Source organism: Acromyrmex echinatior, chromosome 1, assembly GCF_024713525.1.
Source record: "Acromyrmex echinatior isolate Ae372 chromosome 1, ASM2471352v2, whole genome shotgun sequence".
NCBI lineage: Eukaryota > Metazoa > Arthropoda > Insecta > Hymenoptera > Formicidae > Acromyrmex > Acromyrmex echinatior.
The window spans coordinates 24,914,389-24,938,751 of record NC_141852.1 but is presented as its reverse complement, the minus strand read 5'-3'; the positions used below and the strand labels follow the sequence as shown (position 1 = coordinate 24,938,751).

Below are 24,363 nucleotides of genomic sequence, written 5' to 3'. Positions count from 1 at the left end.
ATATCGATGTTTGCGCGCATCATTTTCTTTCATTTCCTTGTAAAATCAATGTTTGATTATTCCATAAGGATATAAAAATAAGTGGAATTTGCGATCGACTTTGTGACATTTATTGTTAACGCTAAAATTCTCCGGCAATTGTGTATAAGCACTCTCTCACGATTGATTCTTAAAAAGGAGATGATATTCTGATCCTTCAATGAACCAGTCTTATCGGCTTTCGGGCATCGTTTGTGTCGAAGACACTCAACCCCGCAATAGTGGGGGTGTATGCAGCTTTGGCATACATAATGCGATGCGTGGTATTTGTGTGTGACTCTCGTGCAGCGACGTTACATATTGTCGATTCACAAGCGCTGTGATACTGAAGGGAGGTTTGGTCCTACCCAATCCTTATCTGCAGAGGGTTGCGAGATCACATGCTTCCTCTAGGTATTGTACTCACCTCTTATACCATCCTGTATCGTCCTCTGTTGCTCGGTGCCAAACGCATCGCCCTTTATTTCGGGGTAATGTTGCGCGATAACAACCAAAGCTTCGACTACCCAACAGCTAAACTTAGGTCTCGGGGGAAGGATTATCGGTACAATTGACAGGTTTTTAAAGAGAATGATCGATTGGCAAGAAGCTTTAGAAATTAGGTTTCAATAGTTCTTATGCTTCTTATTTCAATTTTTATTACGTTTCTTGTATATTATATAAAGTATCGCAAAAAAATTTTAATCAATACAAAAATTTTAATCAATAAATAAATTATTATTGATTAAAATTTTTGTATTGATTAAAATTTTTGTATATGGTAGGAATCGGACAGTGGTTTTAACCAATGGTTTTAACTTGGTTTTAACCCGATTAAAATCGATTTTGGACACCTGGTCAAAATTGAAAAATAATATTTTATCCTGTAACTGTTATTAAGTTAATTTAGCTTAGAATTAAAATAGAGATAAAAAAATAATAAAAAATTAGCTCAAAATAAGTCAGAACATTTTATTACATATAGCGTGTTTGATAAATAACGAAAAAATGATCCCTCTTGCATAGGGATAGCGTGAACTAAACCGAGTCGAAAAGTCCTTTACCATTTGTAATTTTCGCAATAGTTAACAAGATATCAATTACTAAAAATTATATTAGTTTTCAATAATTTTTTACTCAAATACTATTAACTTTACAGAAAAATATCAAGTGGCAAAAATTGTTTATTTTCTTCTCATAGAATTCTGAGAATTTTTTCAGGATTTTTTAGTATCGCATTTTCTTGTTGGTAAAAATAGTTGCCAATAAGAAAATGCACTACTAAAAGTTGATAACAAATTTTGGAAAAATTTTTCTGATAGATAAAATATTGATAAAATTATCAACAAGATATTATATAAAATTATAGCAGTACGATTCAATGTTAAAAGAAAATTGTATTATGACTTTGGATTGTTACTTTCACGACTTTTTCTGTGCAATTTTGCAGCAGCGCCATTGCCATCGTTGCGTCGAACGCTTTATCTTGGGGTAATGTTGCGTGATAACAACGAACGGGTAGAATCGTCCCAGCGGGACGATTATTAGTGCCGCCTGTAGTTTCTTGAAGACTGTCTAGTCGATAAGGAGTTACGGATTATTATTCTGAATATTTTTGTCTTCAAATTGCATATTAATTGCATACTTAAATTATTCCATTTTTGCTACATTATTTCATCTCTTTTATATGTAACATTAATATTTATTTTTATAATCGCAATTATTATTCTAAAATAAAATTTTCGAGTGACTTTATGTTAGATAGATTAATGTATTTAATTCTTTGAAAATTATATTTAAATTTTTGTTAACATAATATTGCTACTTGAGTATTAAATTTCGTAGAGTAGTTATAGTATTGTATATGCGAAATATTTCGTCTGCACATAAACAACGTTCCGATAAACAACATTTTGTGCTGTAATCATATATCAGTAAAAGAAGCAGCAGCAAATACAATTGCCCTAAGAAAGTCCTGCGCGCGACGGGTTCTTAGTATCTTTGTTCCGGTGTTTTCTTTCAATAAATATTATCTCGAGCGTCCACTTCACACGAATAGAAGAACGACAAACAGCTGAGGAGAAGGAAAAAGAGAGAAAGAAAAGAGAGAGGGGAGAGAGGGGAGATAAGAGAGAGAGAAAGAGAAAGAGAAATTGCTCCTTGGTAAGTTGGTCCTCCGCAAAATATGCAGCATAACAAAGTGCACACGGTGACATGGTAGGAAATTGAAGATCCTAGAAAATAAAGAGGAGAGTCGAGTACGCAGTCAGGATTGAATGCGACCTATGTATGTACCTATCTCGCTCACCTACTTACCGGTGCCTCTTTTCAGAGTTTACCGCCATTCGTAGGGTTTGTCAGGATAGCAATGTGATGGAGTAAGGAGAAACAAGTCCGTCGAGTAAGATTGCTGAGAACAGTGAAAGATGAATAGAATCGTTACACTGCGTGCGCTTTCAACTGATGCCACCCAGTCGTTACGACAGGCAAGAAGAGTTACTTGTGAAAAATGGATTTCGACAAAAACTTAACAATACCGCTCCATTTTCGGCTTTCTGCATTTGTTATTTTAAGCACGCTAGGAAGCTGATATTCATAGTTGGTTTTTATATTTATATGATCATGAACTAATCACAGTCACGTATTATAGTATTTTAAGATATTTAAAATGATTTAAAAATAAAACAATGGACTACGAAAATACTGGTCCATATTTTGTCTTCGATTAGCGTGATTTCCAATCAGCAAACACATCGCAGATATAATATTATATGACGTTATAGGAAGAAATTTGATTTTAATTGTGACGGATGTATTTTGTAGATGTTCAAAAAAATATTCGCTGACTAGGAAAATTTCTCATTGACATGCTGCAAAATTAATCGCATTGCAATTTTTTGTTCGAAAGTATTCTTTTCAAGTCGCGTACGTTATATATGGAATTTTTACACGCAGGGAAGAAAGTAACCGAAATTTCACAGTAACATAGTTAAATGGTTGTTATGCGAGTGGGAAGGGGAGAACGCTATCTCCATAACGATCGATTTCCTTGAAGCGTGAATTTGCGAGCCATCACCAACGATTTTATCATGACGGTGATGCGGTAGTGAGATGGGACCGAGAATGGAAAATAGTAGACGAGAGATAGAACTCGTTCGACTCCATAATTTGACTCGAAATTGCTTACTTCCGGCATAGTTACATACTTACTACAATGTAATTGCATACTTATAGCAGTGGCTTTCATTTCGTCGAGCTGTTTCAGCTGAGTAATATAACAATAATAGCTGTTATTATCATCATTATCGTGTCTTAAAGATTGTCGTAAATATTCTTTAACGTTAAAAGATCTGAAAAAGTAAGAGGTACATCTTTTAGTATTCGATTCCAAGGATTTCTTTAATACATTCGCTATCATATGTATCTTCAATTTTCGTAATTAATATAATTTTATCATATAATTTTTCATCACTTATAATTAAAAATATATATTATATTATTATTGTATTTTATAATATATTATAATATATAAAAATATTTATAAGATATAGCATACTCTAGTAGCAAATATATTACTCTACAAAAAGTTAAATTATTTTTAACTGTTATTTAAAATGTAATTTCTTATTATTAGCTATTTTTTAACAGCTAATAAGGTTATCGTTTAGAAATATTAATTTTTTGAAAAAGAGGTTACACATGGTGATACTTTGTGAATATTAAAAGATGGATAACAAAGAGAGAGGATATTACACGATTCCTGAAATAATTACTACTTTATTATATACGAATACCATTCATACGTCGCAAGTGAAAAATATTATGTATTCGAAGATCGAGAAGGGAGCCCGCTTATTTTCTCGACACATTTTATTATGTAATATAAACTTATGTGTTATACATCGCTACATATGCTTTGGCTTAATCGCTAGTCCTATCGGCTATCCTTATGGCTAGAATGCACAGTGACTTGTACAGAATCATCATCATGGCACTCCACATACTCCTTCATTGATCTGTCATTGATTTGTCATTGTCACGTAACGCCGGTAACGCGTGAAAAAGGAAGGGATGAAAATGCATTTGTGTATTGTATCAAATAAGTATTTTATGGAAAATAAAATTTGCATAGTAATCACGCGTAATTGTCGTTTTTTTTTTAAAGAACAGACCGCGAATTGTACCGTGCACAAATTACAAAAAAAATTCATAATTAGTACAATTAGAGATTAAAAGTATAATATATGTATTACGTAAGTATTTGTGTTAAGTATTCGGATTATTGAAAAAGAGTAAAGTTCTGATCGAATATTATTAAACCAGGATAAAGAAAAGATTTCGAATTATTATAAATTCTGGCGGAAGTAAATTTTCTGATACAGTTGCATCGAACCAAGCGCATCAAACTCAAACACTTTTATCCATGAATTTATTTGCATCGTTATTTCAAGCATATCCATTCCTTTCCTCTTTCCATGTCACAGAAGCTCTCGTGTCACGAAAGCGTTCCTGTTTAGTTTACAAAACGTTTATCCTTAATGCATCTAACTGCGAGACGGCAACGGCTCGGTCCTCCTTCCTATACACACACACACACACATATACGTGTGTGTGTGTCGTCTCTCTCTGCGTGTGTGCGTGTGCGTGTGGTGCGCGCGCTCGCGCGCGTGTGTGTATGTGTGTGTGTGTATTATATACACTGAGAAATGAAAAGCGGCTCTCTTATCGCCGTGCGGTATTGTTTCATGACAGATTTTACAATACGTCGGCTAGATTTCCGGTCTCGGAGATTAGTCTGGCTTGATATTTTATCTCAATAGCGCGGCTCCCGTCGGCAACAACGGTTTTCGAGGAATTCTCTCAGGCGAAGATCAGCCGCTAATTATCGCGAACAATCGGGTTTTAACATAATATCAAAACGTCATAAGTAACGTTGTAATTAATATTATTCCCATCATGTATTTCTTGTATTCGCGCTTGACAGATTATAAGCTAAATAGCGGTACATCTTACGTGTAAAACGTATGCCGGAATTTGTCGTAATTTTAACGAAGGACTTTTTGACAAATCCAATTCTTTCCTTCGAGATAATTTCGACCACAGTACGGCGGTCATCTCATTTTTATATTCAGTTTTGTCCGGTAGCTATTATTTCCATCGTGCGAGAGATTTCTAACTATCTTTTCCATTTATGAGATTACGTTTTGCATTTTACGTTTTTGAAAACCTTTAATAGCTTGGAAATTTAAAAAAGATCTTAGCATGAGCAGAAATTGTATTCGTATAAAAACGATATCATCTTACTTTATAAGAGTATTGTCCAAGATGTGCGGATTTTTCGTATCTTTATTTAATATCATTTAAAATACAGTAATAGAGGAGTTTTGAGAGATATGAGATAATTGTGAAAGTTATTACGTTACAGTACCACACGGCAATTTGCATTCTGAAAATTTTTACGCGTAATCGAGCTTTCTTCATGTTTATCCGTTACTATCGCGAAGATATTGGCCTTTCATATCAGTTTACGGTGGGATGAACAAATGTAAATATTATATGCGGCAGTATGTGAGTTTGTACAGTATGCTGTATTTTCCGCTCGTACCATTCTTTTTTACGCAGCATGATTATTCCGTGTTTTGCGGGAACCAAAACGCAGCAGGGAAATCATTACTATTATGTCACGCTTGACATTAATTAAAAAAAAATTTACACAATATTTAATTATAGCAGCACACACACAGCAACAGACACAGTTCATTTTCCTGTTGAAATTAATAGTTTTAATTCAAATAAAAAGTTGTGCAGAGTTACAAATATTTTAGGTATATAAGCTTTTATTCTTGTCGCTCATTTAGTGCTAAATGCAATTGTGCAATTTACTTGCGTGTAGATTGACTGTTCCTTGTTCGTTCTCTCACCGTTCTTCATATTAGACAAATTATGACTATTTAAATTGAATTGAATTAATCGTATCAAATTTTACGATCGATCGCGTTTAATATTAAATGTTCGACGAGAATAGTGGTCATAGACGCTAGACATGAAGGACAAGCCGTGCGTCAACATACATCGCATACGGAATTCAGCGTTGCATCCTTAAATCTGTCAGAGCGAGATTGCTTTTCGTTCGTTCTTATATAATTATAGATTTCGCGTTTTTCACAACACAACCGGGCAACAACGCCGAGCTCCGCGTCGCGCGATTAATATACGGTACTAATAATTAACGATTAGACGTTAGTTATTAATTATTATTATTAAATTTATGCCTAAGATATAATACACTCACCTAAGACGTACCTGATGTGATATCTTTGTAAAAATTTCCCTACCACGCCACGAAAGAGAGAGAGAGAAAGAGACAGACGAGAGAGTGAGTGAGAAAGAGATGCAGCACTCTCGATGACGATGGAGAAAAAACAGAACCCGGTCTGCAGGTTCCTCTTTTATACGATATCCTTCGTCGATGCTGTCGTCGAGCGAGGAGACGCTTTGCGAAAAACATCCCCACGCGAAAACATTGTCTGGGATTTTATGCGAGCGCGCGCATCTCGTGTTGAAAATCGCTCTGACGTTTATTCGATACATTCTATCGGGCATCGATCTTACTCTTCTTTCGCACGAAATATTTTAATTTTTTGATCACTGCACAACGTTTCGAAATTGTAAATGTTTCACGAATTTCTTGAAAAGGAACAATTCTGGCAGTGAAGTTATGGCAAGAGATAAGCTAAGGATAATAGAGCTTCAAAATATAATGAACTAATAATAAACATGAATATTGAAGAAAAATGAATTTTGTAATCGAGGTTTCCATTTGGGAATTAATTTTGTTATTAGTTCTTATTAAAAAAAATTCGATTGTAAATTTTGTACGCGACTATTTTTGTTCCGCGATGAAAAATAACGAGCCAATAAAAACTTTGTTTTAAGTAATGTAGTACGTCTCGGAAACGCCGGCTTAATCTCAGCGGAGATTCCAGTGTTGCACGCGATGGTTAAATTTTACCGAGAAATTCTGCACCTAAACGTGCAAATCGCCGATCACCGCACTCGTAACGTGGTTCGTCATTTGTACCGACAATTAAACTGTCAGCTTAATTACACCTAACGTTTTTCTTCCGGAAAGTCGGGCCAATTTTCTAATTATGCCGAGGTTCATTTCTTTTTTCGCTCGCGTGCAAAGGTATGTTATTACCTCATCTCGTCGATTGTTAAACCCGCTTTTGAATAAAGTCGGAAATTAACTTAATTTCCAATAAAGATGTAATGTCATATAAAAATATATATGTTAAATTAATATATAAATTAAGGGATTTAAATCTCTTTGATATTTTTGAAGATGTATGTTTAAAATATATTTGGTTAATTTTATCATTGTCATAAAATTTGCAGTTGATTATGAATCGTCGTGAGATAGAATTCTATAATTCAATTTGCGAAACAGATATTTTAAGTAGTTACATGTTACTTTTTTACTATTTAGCTTTTTTTTTTGTTTTTTTTTTTGCTATAGCATTTTTGCTGTAACAAATTCGATAAACAATGCCGATTGTTCAATTATTCTGAAAAACAAAAAAAGATCGAAACGCCGTGCGCTCGGAGTGAAAATCGAGCCTCAAACGCATTTTAGTGATACACGCGGAAACGCGATACGACGCGAGTCAGCTATTCGAATTTCTCTTTGGCAATCTTTGTGTTTTCAATTCGCGGTCCGAGCGATACATACCTATATGTATATGTACCGCTCGACGAACGTGACATCAAACGACAATAAATGCAAGCGAGTAAAATAAAGCAGCCGTATATATGTGATAATGCTTCTCCGCTTGTTTGCCAAAATATGTAATGGCTGCGAATACTAATTGTAATGAAATATATTATATCGTTCGATTATATGACTCGACGCTCTTTCTCGTCACGGCCACTCATTATATCAAACAGGATTTAATAGCAACGGGATTACGTGAAATTACGTCATGCACGGTCATTACAGTCATCTGTGTAAATGCACACGATATTATCGTCCGATGCCAATGTAATCGCTGCAACAGTTACTAATTCTTTTACCTTAAAATATCAGATATTGTTTATGAATTTTCGTGTAACGCATATTGTCAAATCACGCAGATGTTACGTTTTCTAAATGGGACACATAGTATGTCCCATAAATATACGTCTAGTCATGTTGCGGTGACTACTGAGAGAGATATATAAAAAAGATACTCTTCTCTAGCCTGTATTATTTTCCATTCATTGAATTATTTAATCATATTCGCGTCCCAGCGTGCATTTCTCGCATAAGTCACTCCTCGCTCGTCTTGCCCGTCTTTGGCTTACACGACCTTTCGTCCGTGAGCGAGTCACTTTGGTACACGTGTTCGTGGAAGGGGACCGACGCGGACGATGACTACCAATGATAGTCGATGATCGGCTTACTCTCCGAGCACGGATTGACGCTACCACACCACTTGGTCTCCTTCAATGGCGGACACGGTGCGCCACCCCGGCGCGGCTTTATCGTGATTTTCCGCGTCCTCTGGGTCTCGCCTACCCCGCAGCTGCGACTACACGCGCTCCACGGGCCCCATTCGCCGACCTTGCAATCTCTCGGTGCACCTGAAATCACGAATGCAATTATTCCGCTCGAGCGGATGAGCGAGTTCATGTCTAATCTCGTAACGTGCAGGGAAATTCTCGAGGTAGATAACTACGATCTTCGCTGAATAGGTGACCGCAATGAAAATCGAGGAAATTTTCTACATTTAAATTTTCCTCAAATAGTTCCCTTACAAAATTTAAAAAAGATATAAATTCTTTCGAGGACTGTGAAATGTAATTATTTGATATTAATTTGAGATAATCTAGTTTACAATTAGTTAAAAATTTGAAAATTCAATTTAGATGGTTCCGATTTTTTTTTTTTTTTTTTTTGGAGATTTAGCAGCTGAATTGAAATGCGATAAATTTAGTCGGATGAATCACAATAGTTATCGATATTAATTTATCATTTTGTTGAATTTAATAAACGGATTTGTAATTTGATAATTATTATCAGCTTGAACAACGTATGTTGTGTGTATGTAAGAATTTCGCACACGAGAAAAATTTACATCGATGAAATACGGAAATCGAAACAGTAGGCAAATGCGAGGGAGGAGGTACAGGGTGGAGGACACAACGCGAATGGGTGAGAAGGGAAAGGGAGAGGAAGAGCGCGGAAGCGTGCTTTGATCATTTACGCGGGAAATATGGCTATTGAGAGCGCTCGGCTTTTGCATTGGCTATCGTCAATAAAAAAACTGCACCGAGGGTTTGTCCGGACCTTCCGTGCATCGCGTCGTTTAAAGAGTTAATTAGAGGCTCGATTAGATAGCAAAAGCAAAGGTTCTACGAAGGTTCCGAAAAATATTTTGAATTATGTCCGTATAACCATTCGCCAGTTTAGTGGAGAGCAACAAGATAGCTATCGAGCGATAGCGTCAGCGATATAAAGTAGCGCTTGCTACATTATTCATATATTATATCATCTCACTATATTTTGCTACGCGAGCAGAAGCCGGCTTTGCAAGATAATATTATTCTAAACTAATTAAATAGAATCGGATAATGTTACGCTCGAATCCGATAATGCTACGTCGAAAGGTCTGTTTTTTCGTTAGTTGAAACTAGTGTACTAGTGTTTTAGAATTTAAAGTGAAATGATATATTTGTTTGATATTTGGTGAAAGCGAAAAAGAAAGTTCAATACAGTTTAGTGCACACGCACGCAGAGGAATGAAAACAGACTTCCGAATCCGATAATGAGGATCATTGTTTTCGTAACTTATATAGGTGAGAACATATATAAGTAATATATATATTATTTAAGTAATTATATATTATTAAAAATATAAAACTTGGTTAGAAATAAAACAAAACTTAAGATCAAACATATGAAAATTTTTGTTATACTTACGTGTTCTAATTCGTTTGCCTTTGGATGTCAATCCATGATGTTTCATCCTGAATCTGTGCTGACGCTGATCCACCGAGTTGGTCGCGTTGTTCGCGAGTAAGTAGCCCGTTACTCGTGTACTCAAAACGTCCGATACGTTGGCAATCTTCCTCTGGATGTCCTCGTAGATTTGCGCCTTCTGCGTCTCCGCTGTTTGCCTGTACGTCTGATAATACGGCCAGTCGGACTTCCCTGTCTCGCTGTACCTCGTTTTACCGTCGACGACGACCTTCGATGTTCGCGGTATCGCGGTCGCGGTGTACCTCGGTCTCTGCAGAGCGTACGACGTGGCGATGCTGTTGATGATCGCCGCCTTGTTGTCTCGCGGGATGTCCGTCACGACTTGTTGGCCGCTGCCGGTCGTGCTCCAGTATCTATTATCAGAGAATTAAAAGATGAGATTGAGAGGAAAATCGAGGAGGTGCGGATGTTTTCAGACAAAAGCGGAGAGTCTAAATTAGAATAGCAGAGAATATAAATTAGTTAATTAAAATAAAGGAAATTGAGAATTTAGTTAAAGGACCGTGGAATTCAGAGATTGAAATTCACGAAATTTTCGAAACTTCTGTAATTAACTGCGGTGCAATTAAAGGTATACCGCTGTATGCGATAATTTCACGCAGTGTGTACTCCATGATTATTAACATTAATATCATTGGTTATGTTAATGCCATTCGAATACTATTGTTCTTGTTTCGATGCGCGTGTTTTGATGGATCGAATGTATCGAATGCTTTAACACGAATCGATGGAATTTCCATTACTGTTCCGTCCATACACTCGCAATCAATACCCGATGAATATACATGCAGTCGGTCGATGTGGTGCAGCGGAACGCCACAGTGTAGACAGCGCCTAGACAGTAATAAGTTGGACGAGCGTGTTAGGTAGCAATTACTAAATGGAACTGGCCAGGTATTAGTGGTGCTCTGAACTTGTCGGACCCCATTTGCTGAACATGTATGCATTACTTGTATAAAGCCGGAGTAATGCCTGCGCGTCGCGAGATGAAGTTGTTAATTAATTATTCCCAGGACAATAAAATTCGCTAACTCGTAAATAACAAAAATGGTCCATGCTCATATAGTCGATTTGTCGACAAATTAATTCTACCAATACAATTGCAGCAATGGTACAACTTACGCTTCAATTATAATGGCAAATGAATAAATGAGATAAATTTGCGTATAACGACTGTATGTTAATGTGGTCTTTGTGAAAAGCAACATTTATTCGAGAAAAAATATTCATATGATTGAAATGTTGTAAAAGAGCGCTGCTATAAATATATACTATATTCTAGGCAGATTAGTCACATTTTAAGATATGACAATAAATATTCAGATCTAGAGCGAAGAATAGTAAGGAACTTATTAACGTAAGTATATCACTTTATATTTTTTTTTCTGGTGTGTATATTAATTATTATAAAACAGATTTGATTTAATCTGTTCACGTCGATATCCATGAAACTGTTAAAGTTATACATAAAACATTAAAAACATTCCTTCAACAGGATTACTTTAAAATGATTTTTAGCGTGATGGAACCATATTCATCCCCTGTGAAATTTTAAAGAAGGAAGAAGTACTAGAATTTTTCCAATGTAAATTTCTGACAAAAATAGCACTTGATACCCGAAAAAATGAAAAAACTATGATATCTTCGATGCTATGACCGCAACGAATTTTAAAAAATCGTCTAGAGAAAGTATTGGATGGAAACTCATAAAAAAATTTGACTATCCTTTTTCCTTCAAAATTTCATAGGGAATGAGTACGGTTCCATCAAACTAAAAATAATCTCAAAGTAATCCCATTGAAGGAGCTTTTTCAATTTTTCGTCTAACTTTAATAGTTTCCGAGATATCAACATGGACAGATTGATCGAATAGAAATCGATACTCTCCCAGAGACAATTTTCAAAAATTCATTGTTATAATATCGAAGACAGACCTTTAATATTATAGGTCATTAGACTCGTTTCTTCAGGATCTATTAAGTGCTATTTTTGTTGGAGATTTACATTTGAAAAATTCTACTATTCTTTTCCTCCTTAAAAGTTTATAAGGAATGAATATGGAAAGGAAGTTCTACAACCAAAAAAATCATCTTAAAATAATCCTATTAAAGGAGGTTTTTTAATTTTTCGTCTAACTTTAATAGTTTTCAAGATATCAATGTGGACAAATTAAATCGAACATTCTGTATACATATATTATTTAAATATTCATTGAAAAAAAATAATTTTTAATAAATAAAAATAAGTTTTAATAAATATTCGTTTTTTGAATAATTCTAAGTAAATATTTACTAAATGTAAATATATTTATTTCTTACAAAAATTAATTTGATTCAACTATTATTTTTTTATTGAATAAGTATTTATTCACTGTAAATAAATGTTTGCTTAGTACTATTCAAGGAAATATGTATTAGGATTTAGTAAATTTTTGTTCAGTGTGGCAATTCATTTTAACATCTAAAGATTCATTGTTCGTTAGCGCAGGATAGTATTCCGATTAGACAATCTTATCTAAGATACTTTTTCGATTTTCGTAACACGAATTCGGGGGAAAATCGGTTCTTGTTATGAACCGTCTATACGAGTGGTCGTCGTAGTTCTCTCCGGTACGTGCGCTTCAATGAATCGAATTTAGCGAGCTGACTGGAGGCGTGTGGACGCGCGAAAACAATTTCGAGAATTGATTTACGGTTGGCATGTGGTACATATAAGAGAGACAGAATCAAGGGATTGTTGGACAGCAGTTCCAAAACTTGCGTTTCACACAGGGAGAAATTCATCGTACTTCGTCTCTTTCCCCCTTTTTTTTTTGCTCTTTTCTTTTCTCTCACGATTCTGTCAGTCGTAGAGAAATCGTTCTTCATGTATTCGCGCGCAACGAGATTTCATCGAAAACGTTTATTCTCATCCGATACAGGAAGTTACGTCTCTCGGTGCAGACAGAACTGGCATTACTGATCCGTGATGTTTACGATTCAATTACTATAACAATTCGCAACGAAAATTTGCAATTCCGAATGCAATCGATTAGAAAATTCCGTTTAAGTATGATAATTACGAATTCCGATTGTAATTTGTGACCCAATTAAACAATTACGCTTTGCAATATGTAGGCAATGCATATGCAATCGGTACGTATCAGTTCGTGGCAGAACTACGAGACCTGGAATTGTCTAATTATCTCAGTTATCCTCTAATTACAAATTTCATCGATCCACTTGCAGCAAATAGATAGATAAGATAAAATAATTCCGTACGCTTTCATAAGTCATTTATCAAGAATATTTTGTTAATGATTGTCCGAACGTAATCCTATATAAGTCGTGTGTAATACTGATAGTCTCATTGGTATTAAAAATACGCCGGTGCAGCATGTTTAGCATAATCGTATTTTCTGCGATAATTTGCATGTATGCAGATCTGGTATAAGTTTACTTTTTCCTACGCTTTAATATTCCTCTAGGAAGTTCCGAGCGGCTGGCCGCTAAGCTAAGAACCGAGCTTATAGGTCGCCATAACTTTTTAATTAAACTGACCTACCATTATTCTATGCTGTCAACCGAAAAAACCTAAATGAATGCACGAATCTTATTTAATCTCTGCGAAACTTGCTGCCTGATTGCGAACGGAAAATCTATCGTTTTAACACTGCGAATATTTCCGAGTTGCGTTCGATTAAACATCCGAATGTTAACAATTCAATCAATCGTCGTGCCTGAGGTGAGATGGGAACGACTCGTGGAATTTTACAATTGAAAGGAAATAGGACTATATTTGGATCTAATCGACGACATTTTCAGCTCGATCTTCGTTATACCCTACCGGGTTCGTGTAATGACATCGTCTGTGTCGATTATGGTCACGTCGCACGTCTACAGGAAGTTTGGCGAAGTAGGGTAAACAGTATATGGTTGTTGGCAATCAGTATAGTTATGGGCGTGGAGAGAAGCACAGGAAATTGTCTTCGAGCGTTATTACCTTACTTCGTAACAAGAGAACATCTTTTGCGGGAAGCTGAGATATAACTTCTTTAATCAATTTTTTTAAAAGAAATTACCAGAAATTAGCTAATATATTTCCGATTAAAAGTACATTTAATTTCTTAAAATTAACGCCAACAATAAAAAAAAAAGAAATACGAATTTCTATGAGTCTTTCCATTTTCCATTTTCGAACAATAATATAATATATATCCGCTTGTTTGAGGGTTCCCTTTATTGCTGCTTGCTTTATATCGATTTCCATTCTTCGGGTGAGAAAAGAACATATTTGTTGCCATCGCGCCTCAGTAGATCCAAAATAACCTGGCTCGAAGTGCTCCGTTATCGCGAGTGCTAAAACTACTATTGTTAGATTCATACGAAATCATTTTATGACTTTGTGGTGATGAAGAAATAGTTATACACGTGTGTATTCTTAAATTTTGCCAAGCAAACCAGGCTCTTGATAATGACGATAATATGTAAACGCCATCATCACGGTAATTTGCGCTCTTATGAGGATGTCGATCGCAACATTAACGACACAGTGATTTATTTTAACGTCGTGCTTGTTGGAATTTACAAGCGATGGACTTAATACGCGGGAGAACGCGATACAATGGACGCCGGTGAATTAATTGCGCGCTAATGCGCTTGCATTTGACGGCAGGGGGACTTTGAGCGTTAATGCATGTATTTCGTTGTTGGTCCTGAATTTTAGTTCCATTGTACCTCGTTATGTATTTGTTCGCGATATGCATAATATGCATTATTTTATAAACCATTATTTTCGCCGATATATTTTTTTTAACGGGCATGAAACATAAATTGCGGTATTGCGAATTTCGTAACAAGTTTTTTTTCTGCGAATAATTTATTTTCAGTTCGTTTGGATGGCTTATTTCGCTATAAATTAATAATTCGCGTTTTTTGCTCGTTGTATAACTCGGGAAAATCCAAAGTGCAATCAAGACCAGAAAAAAGAGCAGCTCGAGTTTCCGGGAATATTCAAGAGATACATAATATTGCTCAATATGAGTGGAAAGTATGGTGGAGATTTTCCAACATTATGACAGTAATAGCATTTACATTTTGGATTATGCAGGTTGTTTCGTGAGTCCGTTCGCGCGGATTATCACAGAGCTCGTGCGAGATATGGAAAAAATGTTTTAGAGAACACCATGTCACACACACTTGAATGCCAGTACCGTGCGTAGCAGGCAGCATATGAGATTGCTATGCCAGAGATTCTGGGTTCAATCCCAGGCAGAACCGAAAATTTTTCGTATGCTCGTAGTTCCTCTTGGCAGGCAATGGTAAACCACCGAGAGTATATATATGTGCACTTCTATAATAAACAAAATTGTCGTTCGGAAGCGACGTTAAAATTGTAGATGCCTTATGACTGTCACAATCAGCGTACGCATCACAGACATATGATAAAAGTCATCATATCCTTTCGAAAATCACCCCTTCGAGAAAAAGAGACAGAGTTATTCGTTGCGATATCGTCGTAGATATTTCAGCACATTATTGGACATTGATAGATTAAGATACGCAGAGGCAGGCTATCTTACGGACGAAACGAGCATCTTGGGCGAACGAATTTTAGTTTAGTTTTTTTTGACCTCGCGTGCGCCGCTGAAAAATGCGCGCGCGAAAATAAATTGCCGGTGGCGGAAAATAAATTACCGGGCGCATTACGATTGCCGCGTGTTCGCGACTCTCCGTCTCGTTGGCGAAGGTAAGAGGCAAAAGGGATGCAACGGGCGATACCGCCTAGGCACGTCGTTCGTTATAGTTACTTCTTGTTACACTCACTCTCCGTTTATCGCAGTAAATTCATTGGAACGTGCTGTATGCCAGTTCACAAATAGCATCACCACATCGGTGCAATGGGGATTTATGCGGTCATGCATGCCTTTTGCGGTCTGTATGCGGCTATCATTCTCCGCTAATTAACTTTATGATTGCGCGAAAGGCGTAAACGCACATGTGAGTTTAGCATTATTTGTGGGAATCCATAAAGTGTCACGATATTTCAATGCGTGATAAATGCAATGTATATTATTCTTTAAACGTTTGGTAAGCTTCGTTCTCAATTCGTTCAATTACTTCTAAATTAAGTGATTTCACTGATAGTGTTACATTCTTATAGTATAATATGATACTGATATATATTGTTATAGTATGGTATGATACTGATCCTGGGATTTCGAATCTTGTTTCCTGCTTCGTAAGAAAACTAGAGGAACAATAACGCGAGAAAATGCAAATTGTTTTCGGCTTCAAATCGATATACAGCTTTTCGCGTTGTCGATCTCATAATATAACAGATTTTTGCTTCTCTCGATCTCTTTCTTTCCATACGCAAATATTCACCCACACGATACGATAATCGTTGAGTTTAACGTTGCTTTTCACAAGCTTGCACACTATAGCTTGACAGGTTTTTGACGAAAAATCATCACTTCTTGGTTGAAGATTTAACTAAGCAAAATAATCTTTTGCAATGTTTTACTTAGCGTTCGCAGCTTAAATTCGAATACACTTGCAATTGAGTTCATTATGATGACAATATTGAGTTTACTATAATGTTAATTCTGATACACGTTTCTAGCATTTAAGCATAAATAAATATAATGATACAATAGGCGAGAAAATATTTTCTCGTTGAAATAATAAAATTGAATGATGAAGCATATTTCTTCCTTTTTATTTTATTTTATATATTATTTGTATATTTTAATGGCCATTATATGTGAAATTGAATGCATGCGTAAAAGCGTAGCGTTGTTTTTATTTTTAATCTATTTTACTCTATTTTCTCGCGCCATCAACAATTTGCTAAACTATTAATTTGTTTATTTGTGCGATAATATCTATTGATATTATACCTATTTGTGATTTGTTTCACAAAATATCATAAAATATTGATGATGTCGAAGAGAGAAAAAAACGTGCCATTAATGGAAATTTTTATCGAAACAGTTACAAGTTGTTTCCATGAAAAGAATATAATATAATAACGTGAATACCAAAAAGCGCACAATATGTGGCTTCGGGCGTAAAAATTTTTAGCTAAATTGAAATTGCTGAACGAGATTTAGCTTTTATCACTAATACGCAGTTACTGTTACGTATCGATGTTACATTTTGGGATATCCAAAATCAATTTGCGTGTGAATATGCATAATTGCAGAAAGATATTGTCATCATTTTTTAAATAACACTATTGTACATATGTATATCAAATAGAATTTAATAAAATATAGAAATATAATACTATTTCTACAAAATAAACATTAATTCTCTATAATTTTCAATACAATCCTACAGAGATACAGCAGGAGGAGGTACACAATTTTATTTATTATATCGACAAACTCCCCGCAAAATTAATATCTGGTTACGTTTCTCGAAGAAATCAGCTCAATGGCTGTTCAGTAATAAGATATAACATTGTTATGGCCGCGTTGTTCTAGTGAAACGATCTTTGTCCATGAGTCCCGAACTAGGAAATGACTAGGATACTCCGCTCGTAAGATTTAATCTATTAAGACGAAGAGCAGGAAAATAGAAAGATCGGAGGGTCTCATCCCAAAGTAGGACAGCAACAGTATCAGCGACAGCCTTGAAGGCACAATAGCAATTACCAGAAACGACGATCGCTCCTTGCTGAGTGGCCAGATAGCGTTGAATGGAATCGAATCTGCGGTAACGTTCCGAAGAGATTGGCTACCCGGTGCGCGGAAGGGAACAGGAGGGCTACATAGATCGATCTCGAGTGTCATCGAACGTAAGCTTTATCGATCTTGGCGGAGCCAAGCGCGTCAGCCGGATATTGAACGGATAAGGATACGAGAGGCCTATAAAGCGAACGCGGTTGGTCTTCACGCAAGGTGCACGCGATCAGTTGCCGATCGTGTGTATCGATTCGATCGCCCTCCGAGGCGTTTGTGGTCTTTTGTACCGGCTTTGACCGGTTAATATATCAGTTATCGTGCTTTCGTTATATACGTGATACGGAAAGAGGCACGAAGAATGCATGGTGGCTTGAACTACTACAGGTATCTTTTATCACTTTTTTGATTGAACAGAATCAATTTTTCTTGAACATAATGTCTAGTGATTTGAATACATTCTATGTAGTTAAAAATATAAAAGAGTATCGTATTATTTCCTTATGATTGTCAGTTTGAATTTTACCTTGATTGAGTTTTGGAATTAGATAAAAAAAAACACAACGTAAATAGGATTTTTATTAATAGTATGATTGATTAATTAAAATATGTGCGATCACATTTGTTTATAAATAGAAAAAAATTATAGATAGAGGAATTGGGGTTTGAACATATTAATATAATTATAATTGTAATATACATTAATAAGAGATACAATAGCAAAGATATAACAGCAACTAATGACACATTATAAGAAAACGATAATCTGATAAATATGTAATTTAATACAAAAATTGTCTCTAGCGTCACTCTTTTTTTATTTTTTAAAACAATATCTTTTTGAAGTCGCTATTTTTCTTATATAGATAAATATTTTTTTGCCATCTGTAATATTTCGTACGACGCTCGATTGGCTTTACGAGAAAATGTCCCCTCTATTTTCCCAATTTCGTGAGACAGCTTGATCGAAATTGGAGGTCATGAAAATCTCGCCCAACATGTCCGCCCCGGCAAAAGTAAAACAAGTATAAAATGTAGGAGACGATATAACAGGGAGTGGCGCGTTATAACGTTATTTTCAGGCTCCTCTCGTACGTTTCTTGATGTCATATAGTGTCGATGTTTTCCGTCGCCTGACATTACCGCAAGCTCCGGCCGGATATTACAGCGAACTGCCGGATACGCTGTACGTATCGTAAAAATTATCGCGAATCAGGACATCCGCGAAAAGTAATATTGTAATCAGCCATCGGATGTTAACGTACGTGTATGCGTCTGATTGCTCCGGATGCAATATGAAAAAGCCATTTGACTATTGAGAAGCTTTTATCGCACATTTGAATTTTAAAAATTCAACTAGTATGGGTGTATAGAGAAATAAAGAAAAATAAATTATATAAAAATAAAAATAACATCACGTTGAAAAATAATAACTTGAATGCATGTCAATGTTAGACGATGGAGTCTTATGCTGATTAGAAACGTTGTTTATGATGAAAACTCCTTAATTGTATTTTAAACGTGAGGAATAATCACATATTACGTTGAACACTTTTATTACGTAGAGGGACGCCAATTAGGATACATGTGTGAGACGCTGGCCAATTTCCAACAGTACTGCGAGATCTGTGGTATTTATTGTGTAGTTCTGAATGTATCCTAACTTTCCAAAGATTTCTGATGACGTAAATTATTAGTTAATTTTTCAAACAATTTTTGCTCCCTAGAAATGTGCCCTTCAGGGTATATGTATGAGACGCTGGCCAATTTTTGATAATTCTGCGAAAATTCTGAGAATTCTGATGATATAAATCATTTGTTAATTTTTTAAACAATTAACAAATAATTTATATCATCAGAACTCTTCGGAAAGGATACATTCAGAACTACACGATAAGTACCATAGATTTCGCAGCACTGTCGGAAATCGGCCAGCATCTCACACATATATCCTGAAAGGCATAATAAAAATTGTTTAAAAAATTAATATATATCCCCTTAGAAGTGTCTTTCACGGGTATTAAACATTGTTTAAAAAATTGATAAATAGTTAAAATGATCAGAACTCCTCGGAAAACATTAAGATACATTCCAAACTATACGAAAAGTATCATAAAATTAATAGAACTCTTGAAAAACTCATGTTACGTCTTATCTTCGTTCTCGTTACGACCATTTTTTATGAAAAAAAAATTGTTTAAAAATCAAAATAACAATGTTAGGCGTCAGAACTCTTTGTAGAACTATGTATCTTTTCAAATCTTATAAGAAACTGTAGCTAGAATCTTCTTTAGACAAAGTTAATGGTATGTGAACCTGGCATCTCATTTTGAATTTTTGGTTTCTCTGCTTTAATGACCGTAATTATTTATTTATCCTATATAGAACTGTAAAACTATTGAAAATAAACTCAGAACTCTCATATTTAAGTTAAAAGTTTTCAAGAGAGATGTCAGCTTCACACACCGTTATGCATCGGTGATTGATTAATCAAAGCTATAAAATTCAAATACGCGCGCAATGAAAGTATCGAGGTTATATTAATTTTCAAATTAATATTTTTAAATTAAGAGTGCGATTAAAATAGCTTATTATTAATTTGTATTGAACTTGAATTTAAGTCCATAATTGCATTTAAATATATATTGATTGTAATAAATTATTAGAGAGTTTACATAATTAAATACATTTAGTAATTTTTATTTATTTGATAATTTTTGTTTATTTGAATTGATTTTATCATTTGATTTTTCTAGACATTAATTCTGTAGATATTAATAACAAGGAAAAAAGAAACTAATAAAATAGAATTATAACAACTAAAATGTAATGACATTATTCAAGTAAAATTTTTATTCAAATTTTTTTGTGATGTTCATATCTCCACCTGGTTGATGAAGATCGAAATAAAATGTGCAATTCGTATTATAAAAATAAATTAATGTTTATAAATGAAAAATAAATTAATATTTATGGAACAGAGGAAAATTATAATCTCGTTTAATTTATTTATCTATTGTTAATTTGGTTTTATATCATTTGAAATATTTATATACAGATTTATCAATTTATTTTACAAAATGTGGAAAGAGTAGTAAAAAAAGTTTGTTGTGACGCTATTGGTTTTTATAAATAAGTTATCTAAAATTTACTTAATAAATTATCAATATCATGTGATTGCTATAGAGTACATAATATATGAACGTAAGAAAGAGAAGTTTTTTGAGTTATAAAAATAAATGATGAATTTATATATCATACGTCTGTAAGAGCAGTTACGGACTCACTTGCAAACTTTATATATGATATCATTAGCCAACTTTGATCGTTTATAACTCGAAAATAACTCGTGGCCTCAATGTATTAAGATTTTCATATTAGAATTTCAACTATCATTAACCCTCAGAATATACATATACTAATTGTATATATATATATACATGATAGTAAAACCTCTTGTAGAGAAATCAGTATATATACTCGACACTAGATTATTTATGTCATATATGTATATGAATATTAATTTCTTGATTGCATTAATTAAATTATTGAAAATTTTTTTTCATAATTTCCAATAATTTATTTTTAATTATGATAAAAGTCCGATGGAAGTTGTCTCGGTGATAGTCGATGAATAATTATTAAGTCGATAGTCTCATAGGGCATTTTCCTGCGGATACATTTGAAGGTACAACTTTAACAAGACGCAAGACATCATCATATATGTATATGTAATATCATAATGAAGTAATAAATTGTTTAAATTGGCACAAACAAACGAGGATTATACGACTTCTGCGGATGCGTAATATCGTTATTGATAATCAATGTCGATTGCATCATAACCAATCTGACTAGCTATGTTTCGCGATAAATTGCATTTATAGCTCGGGGGTGACTTCGGTTGGCTTTTCCGTTCAATATTAATAAACAAAACGAAAGAGAATATTACTTTCGTCGCGTACAATATATATTCTGTGACCATCAATTAACTTTTCTTTTTGAAGCGTAAATTACATTTTTTATATACATCAATTGCTTTCCTATAAAAGAAATATGACGAAAAATAATTATATATACAAAAGTTACAATTATATATATAGTATAACTAATTTTGAAAAGTAATTTGATTTTAAATTTTTATAAGAATTTTAAAGAAAGCGCTAATTATAATTGTTATAATTAGATTAATTATAATTATATTTTAATTAAAATAGTATAGTATTTATAATTAAACTACGTACATTATTAAATTGAACTTTAATAAGCCATTTAGTCATATAAATTTTATCTTGATTTGGTAATATTAATATGATTATTTATTATTTTACGATTTCTTAAAAGAGAGATTTTATTTCGGATTCGAAAATTTTATTTCTACACAAACATTTTATTTCTACGTAAGAAAGTGGTTTAAAACTTGCCTATAAATTTTTTTTAAACTTTTATTCCCGTGCAATTGGGGCGAACAGTGTTAACAGTAATTTACAGTTTGCACTTTACCGCGCGTGTGTATTAAGAATAAAAAGTAGGTAATTTTATTAGGGCTAATTGAAGAGACTTGAAAGATGTTGTCAGGGTGGTACGGAGAAAGTGGAAAGTCGTGTTTTCAACGGATGAGTTTTTTTCTAAAGGCATATCAGGACATTTTCGTTCTATTATCGCGTAAATGTCATACGGAATTGTCAAATGTCACGGAATAAGTCTGGCGATTTTTCCGAGTGTCGAGTAAGGACGACATCGTGAGAAGAAGACTCGCGATCTTCATGCAACCCTCCGCTCGAGTTCTCCATCGTAAAAGTTAAAGAGAGAAATGGAGCGAGAAGGTGCATGTTAGAGGGACGGACGAGAAATCTCGTAAGGGCATGAAGGGGCACTGCTGGAAGGCACAGAAGAACGATCCGAGTTCGTGTTATAAAAGAGAGTGATGAAAGGCTGGACGGATCTAGTCACAGGACCTTTCATAAAGTGAGAGGAAAGTAAGAGCGTCCCGAGAGGAAAGGTCAATACTTTGGTAAGTGACAGTATTGGTCATTGCAATGAAAAAGTTTCTGTGGACTGTGTGTTGCAAGTAAATTGCAAAATGCATGGTAGTACATTTTAAGTTGGAAAAAATTTATTACAATTTTTAGAACATATTTTTTAGCATTTATAATATTACTAATGTAATTTGTTTTTATTTTCTTTTCAGATTTTACATTTTACGAATGATTTAAAATCGAGCAAGTATTTAAAAGAGCATTACTCATAATAATCAATACTGTCATTATCTAAATTCTAAAGTATGAACTTTTTTCTTCTTCTGAAGTATTATTTTTGTTATATACTCGCGTAGACTTACTTTCGACAACTATCTGACAGCAGTGCGCATTCATATTACGAGAAAATTGATTGTTGCATATTATTCTGTCATGATATTTTATAATTTTCTACGTAGATATTTGCTTTCTTTTCTTCAAAGAAAAAAAGATAGTAATGTGCGATAGAATAGCCTAATGTTTTCAAAAATTGATGTATAGACGTATATCATATGATCGTAATTTCTTTAAGATGGAACACGCTTAACGTAAATGCGTCTGTTGAATATATATTTGTTATTTATGCAATCTTCTCTCATCATCCAGAAGGAGACGGTTACTATCTATTCTATATCTTTGAACTTAAGAGCTTCGCCTCCGGATGACATTTCGAAGGAATTAAAACTTGAAGAGAAAGTATTAGGTAGCTAGGTTTAACGAACTGATTCAAACTTTGGAATTTTCGTTCCAACTTATGAATCATAGGTTTATGAGATGGTATTTTCGTTTATCCCGCGTTGAACAAAAGTGTCTTAAGAAGATACGAGAAGAAAAGAAATACGAGAGAGCCACTACATCATTTATTGTAAGATTATTGCGAGGCAGTGGCATCTATTGAATTAATAAAAATGCTTTGGAAGTGAATATTATTTATTTAGTGAACGCTTTTTTCTCTTTCTGTCTTTTTCCCTCTTTTATTTGGAATTATTTCATATCCAGACTGTACTATATAGATTTTTCATTAATATACATGACGTCAATATTCTACGTTTCAATACAGATAACTAACTAAATTTTCTTTAATTAATTTCCTTTTTAATATTTCTCAACTGATTTAATTAACTCATTCAAATTTGAATCAATTGAATAATTGAATCCAAAATGTGAATATGTAAAAAGAAAGAAAAAAGGATAATTCTTTGATTTTGAAGTCCATTTACCAAAAACGCAGTAAAAAGCGCGACTTTTCATTGTCGGAAGTTCACAAAAAACAAAGTAAAAAGTTTGGGTAAGTGGAAAAATAAAACGAAAAAGGTCGGAGTGGAAGAAACGTACCTGTATCTCTGAGTGTCCATTTCCCTTCGTTCTTCAGCTATGGCTTCATTTAGGTCCCTGTTCGGATCGATTCCTCTGGGAGCCTCGCTGTTCGCTTGCAGATTGTCATTGCTGACGAATTCCACCTCGACTTCGTCTTCGTGATACGATTCGGTCAGGGTGTACTCGCGCAGCTGAAACAGCAACACAGCGAGAACGCTTTCAATCAGAAGTTCGATACCGATTGAATAAAAAAAAGAACATATATATGTCACCAGTTTTTCTGCACCGCAAAATATTGAGGAACATGCATATTCATGAAGGGA

At 34.3% G+C, this 24,363-nt stretch overlaps 2 protein-coding genes across 4 annotated transcripts in view; one reads left to right on the top strand and one right to left on the bottom strand.

Moving 5' to 3' along the window:
• Positions 1–24,363, top strand: part of LOC105144175 (uncharacterized) — a 213,093-nt gene that overhangs the window by 17,066 nt on the left and 171,664 nt on the right. Inside the window, exon 3 of one of the 3 annotated variants that reach the window (XR_845873.2) lies at positions 2,351–2,719. The exons of the other annotated variants lie outside the window; for them this stretch is intronic. The gene's annotated coding sequence lies outside the window, so the exon portion shown is untranslated. Of the gene's footprint in view, positions 1–2,350; positions 2,720–24,363 lie in introns of those variants that run through there. 3 annotated transcript variants of the gene reach the window in all.
• Positions 3,776–24,363, bottom strand: part of LOC105144176 (spondin-1) — a 179,201-nt gene continuing 158,613 nt past the window's right edge. Inside the window, exons 5-7 of the mRNA XM_011052910.2 lie at positions 24,059–24,231; positions 9,980–10,392; positions 3,776–8,640 (exon numbers count right to left, since the gene is read on the bottom strand). Coding sequence (XP_011051212.1) covers positions 8,432–8,640; positions 9,980–10,392; positions 24,059–24,231 — 795 coding nt within the window. The 3' untranslated portion in view covers positions 3,776–8,431. The remainder of the gene's footprint in view (positions 8,641–9,979; positions 10,393–24,058; positions 24,232–24,363) is intronic.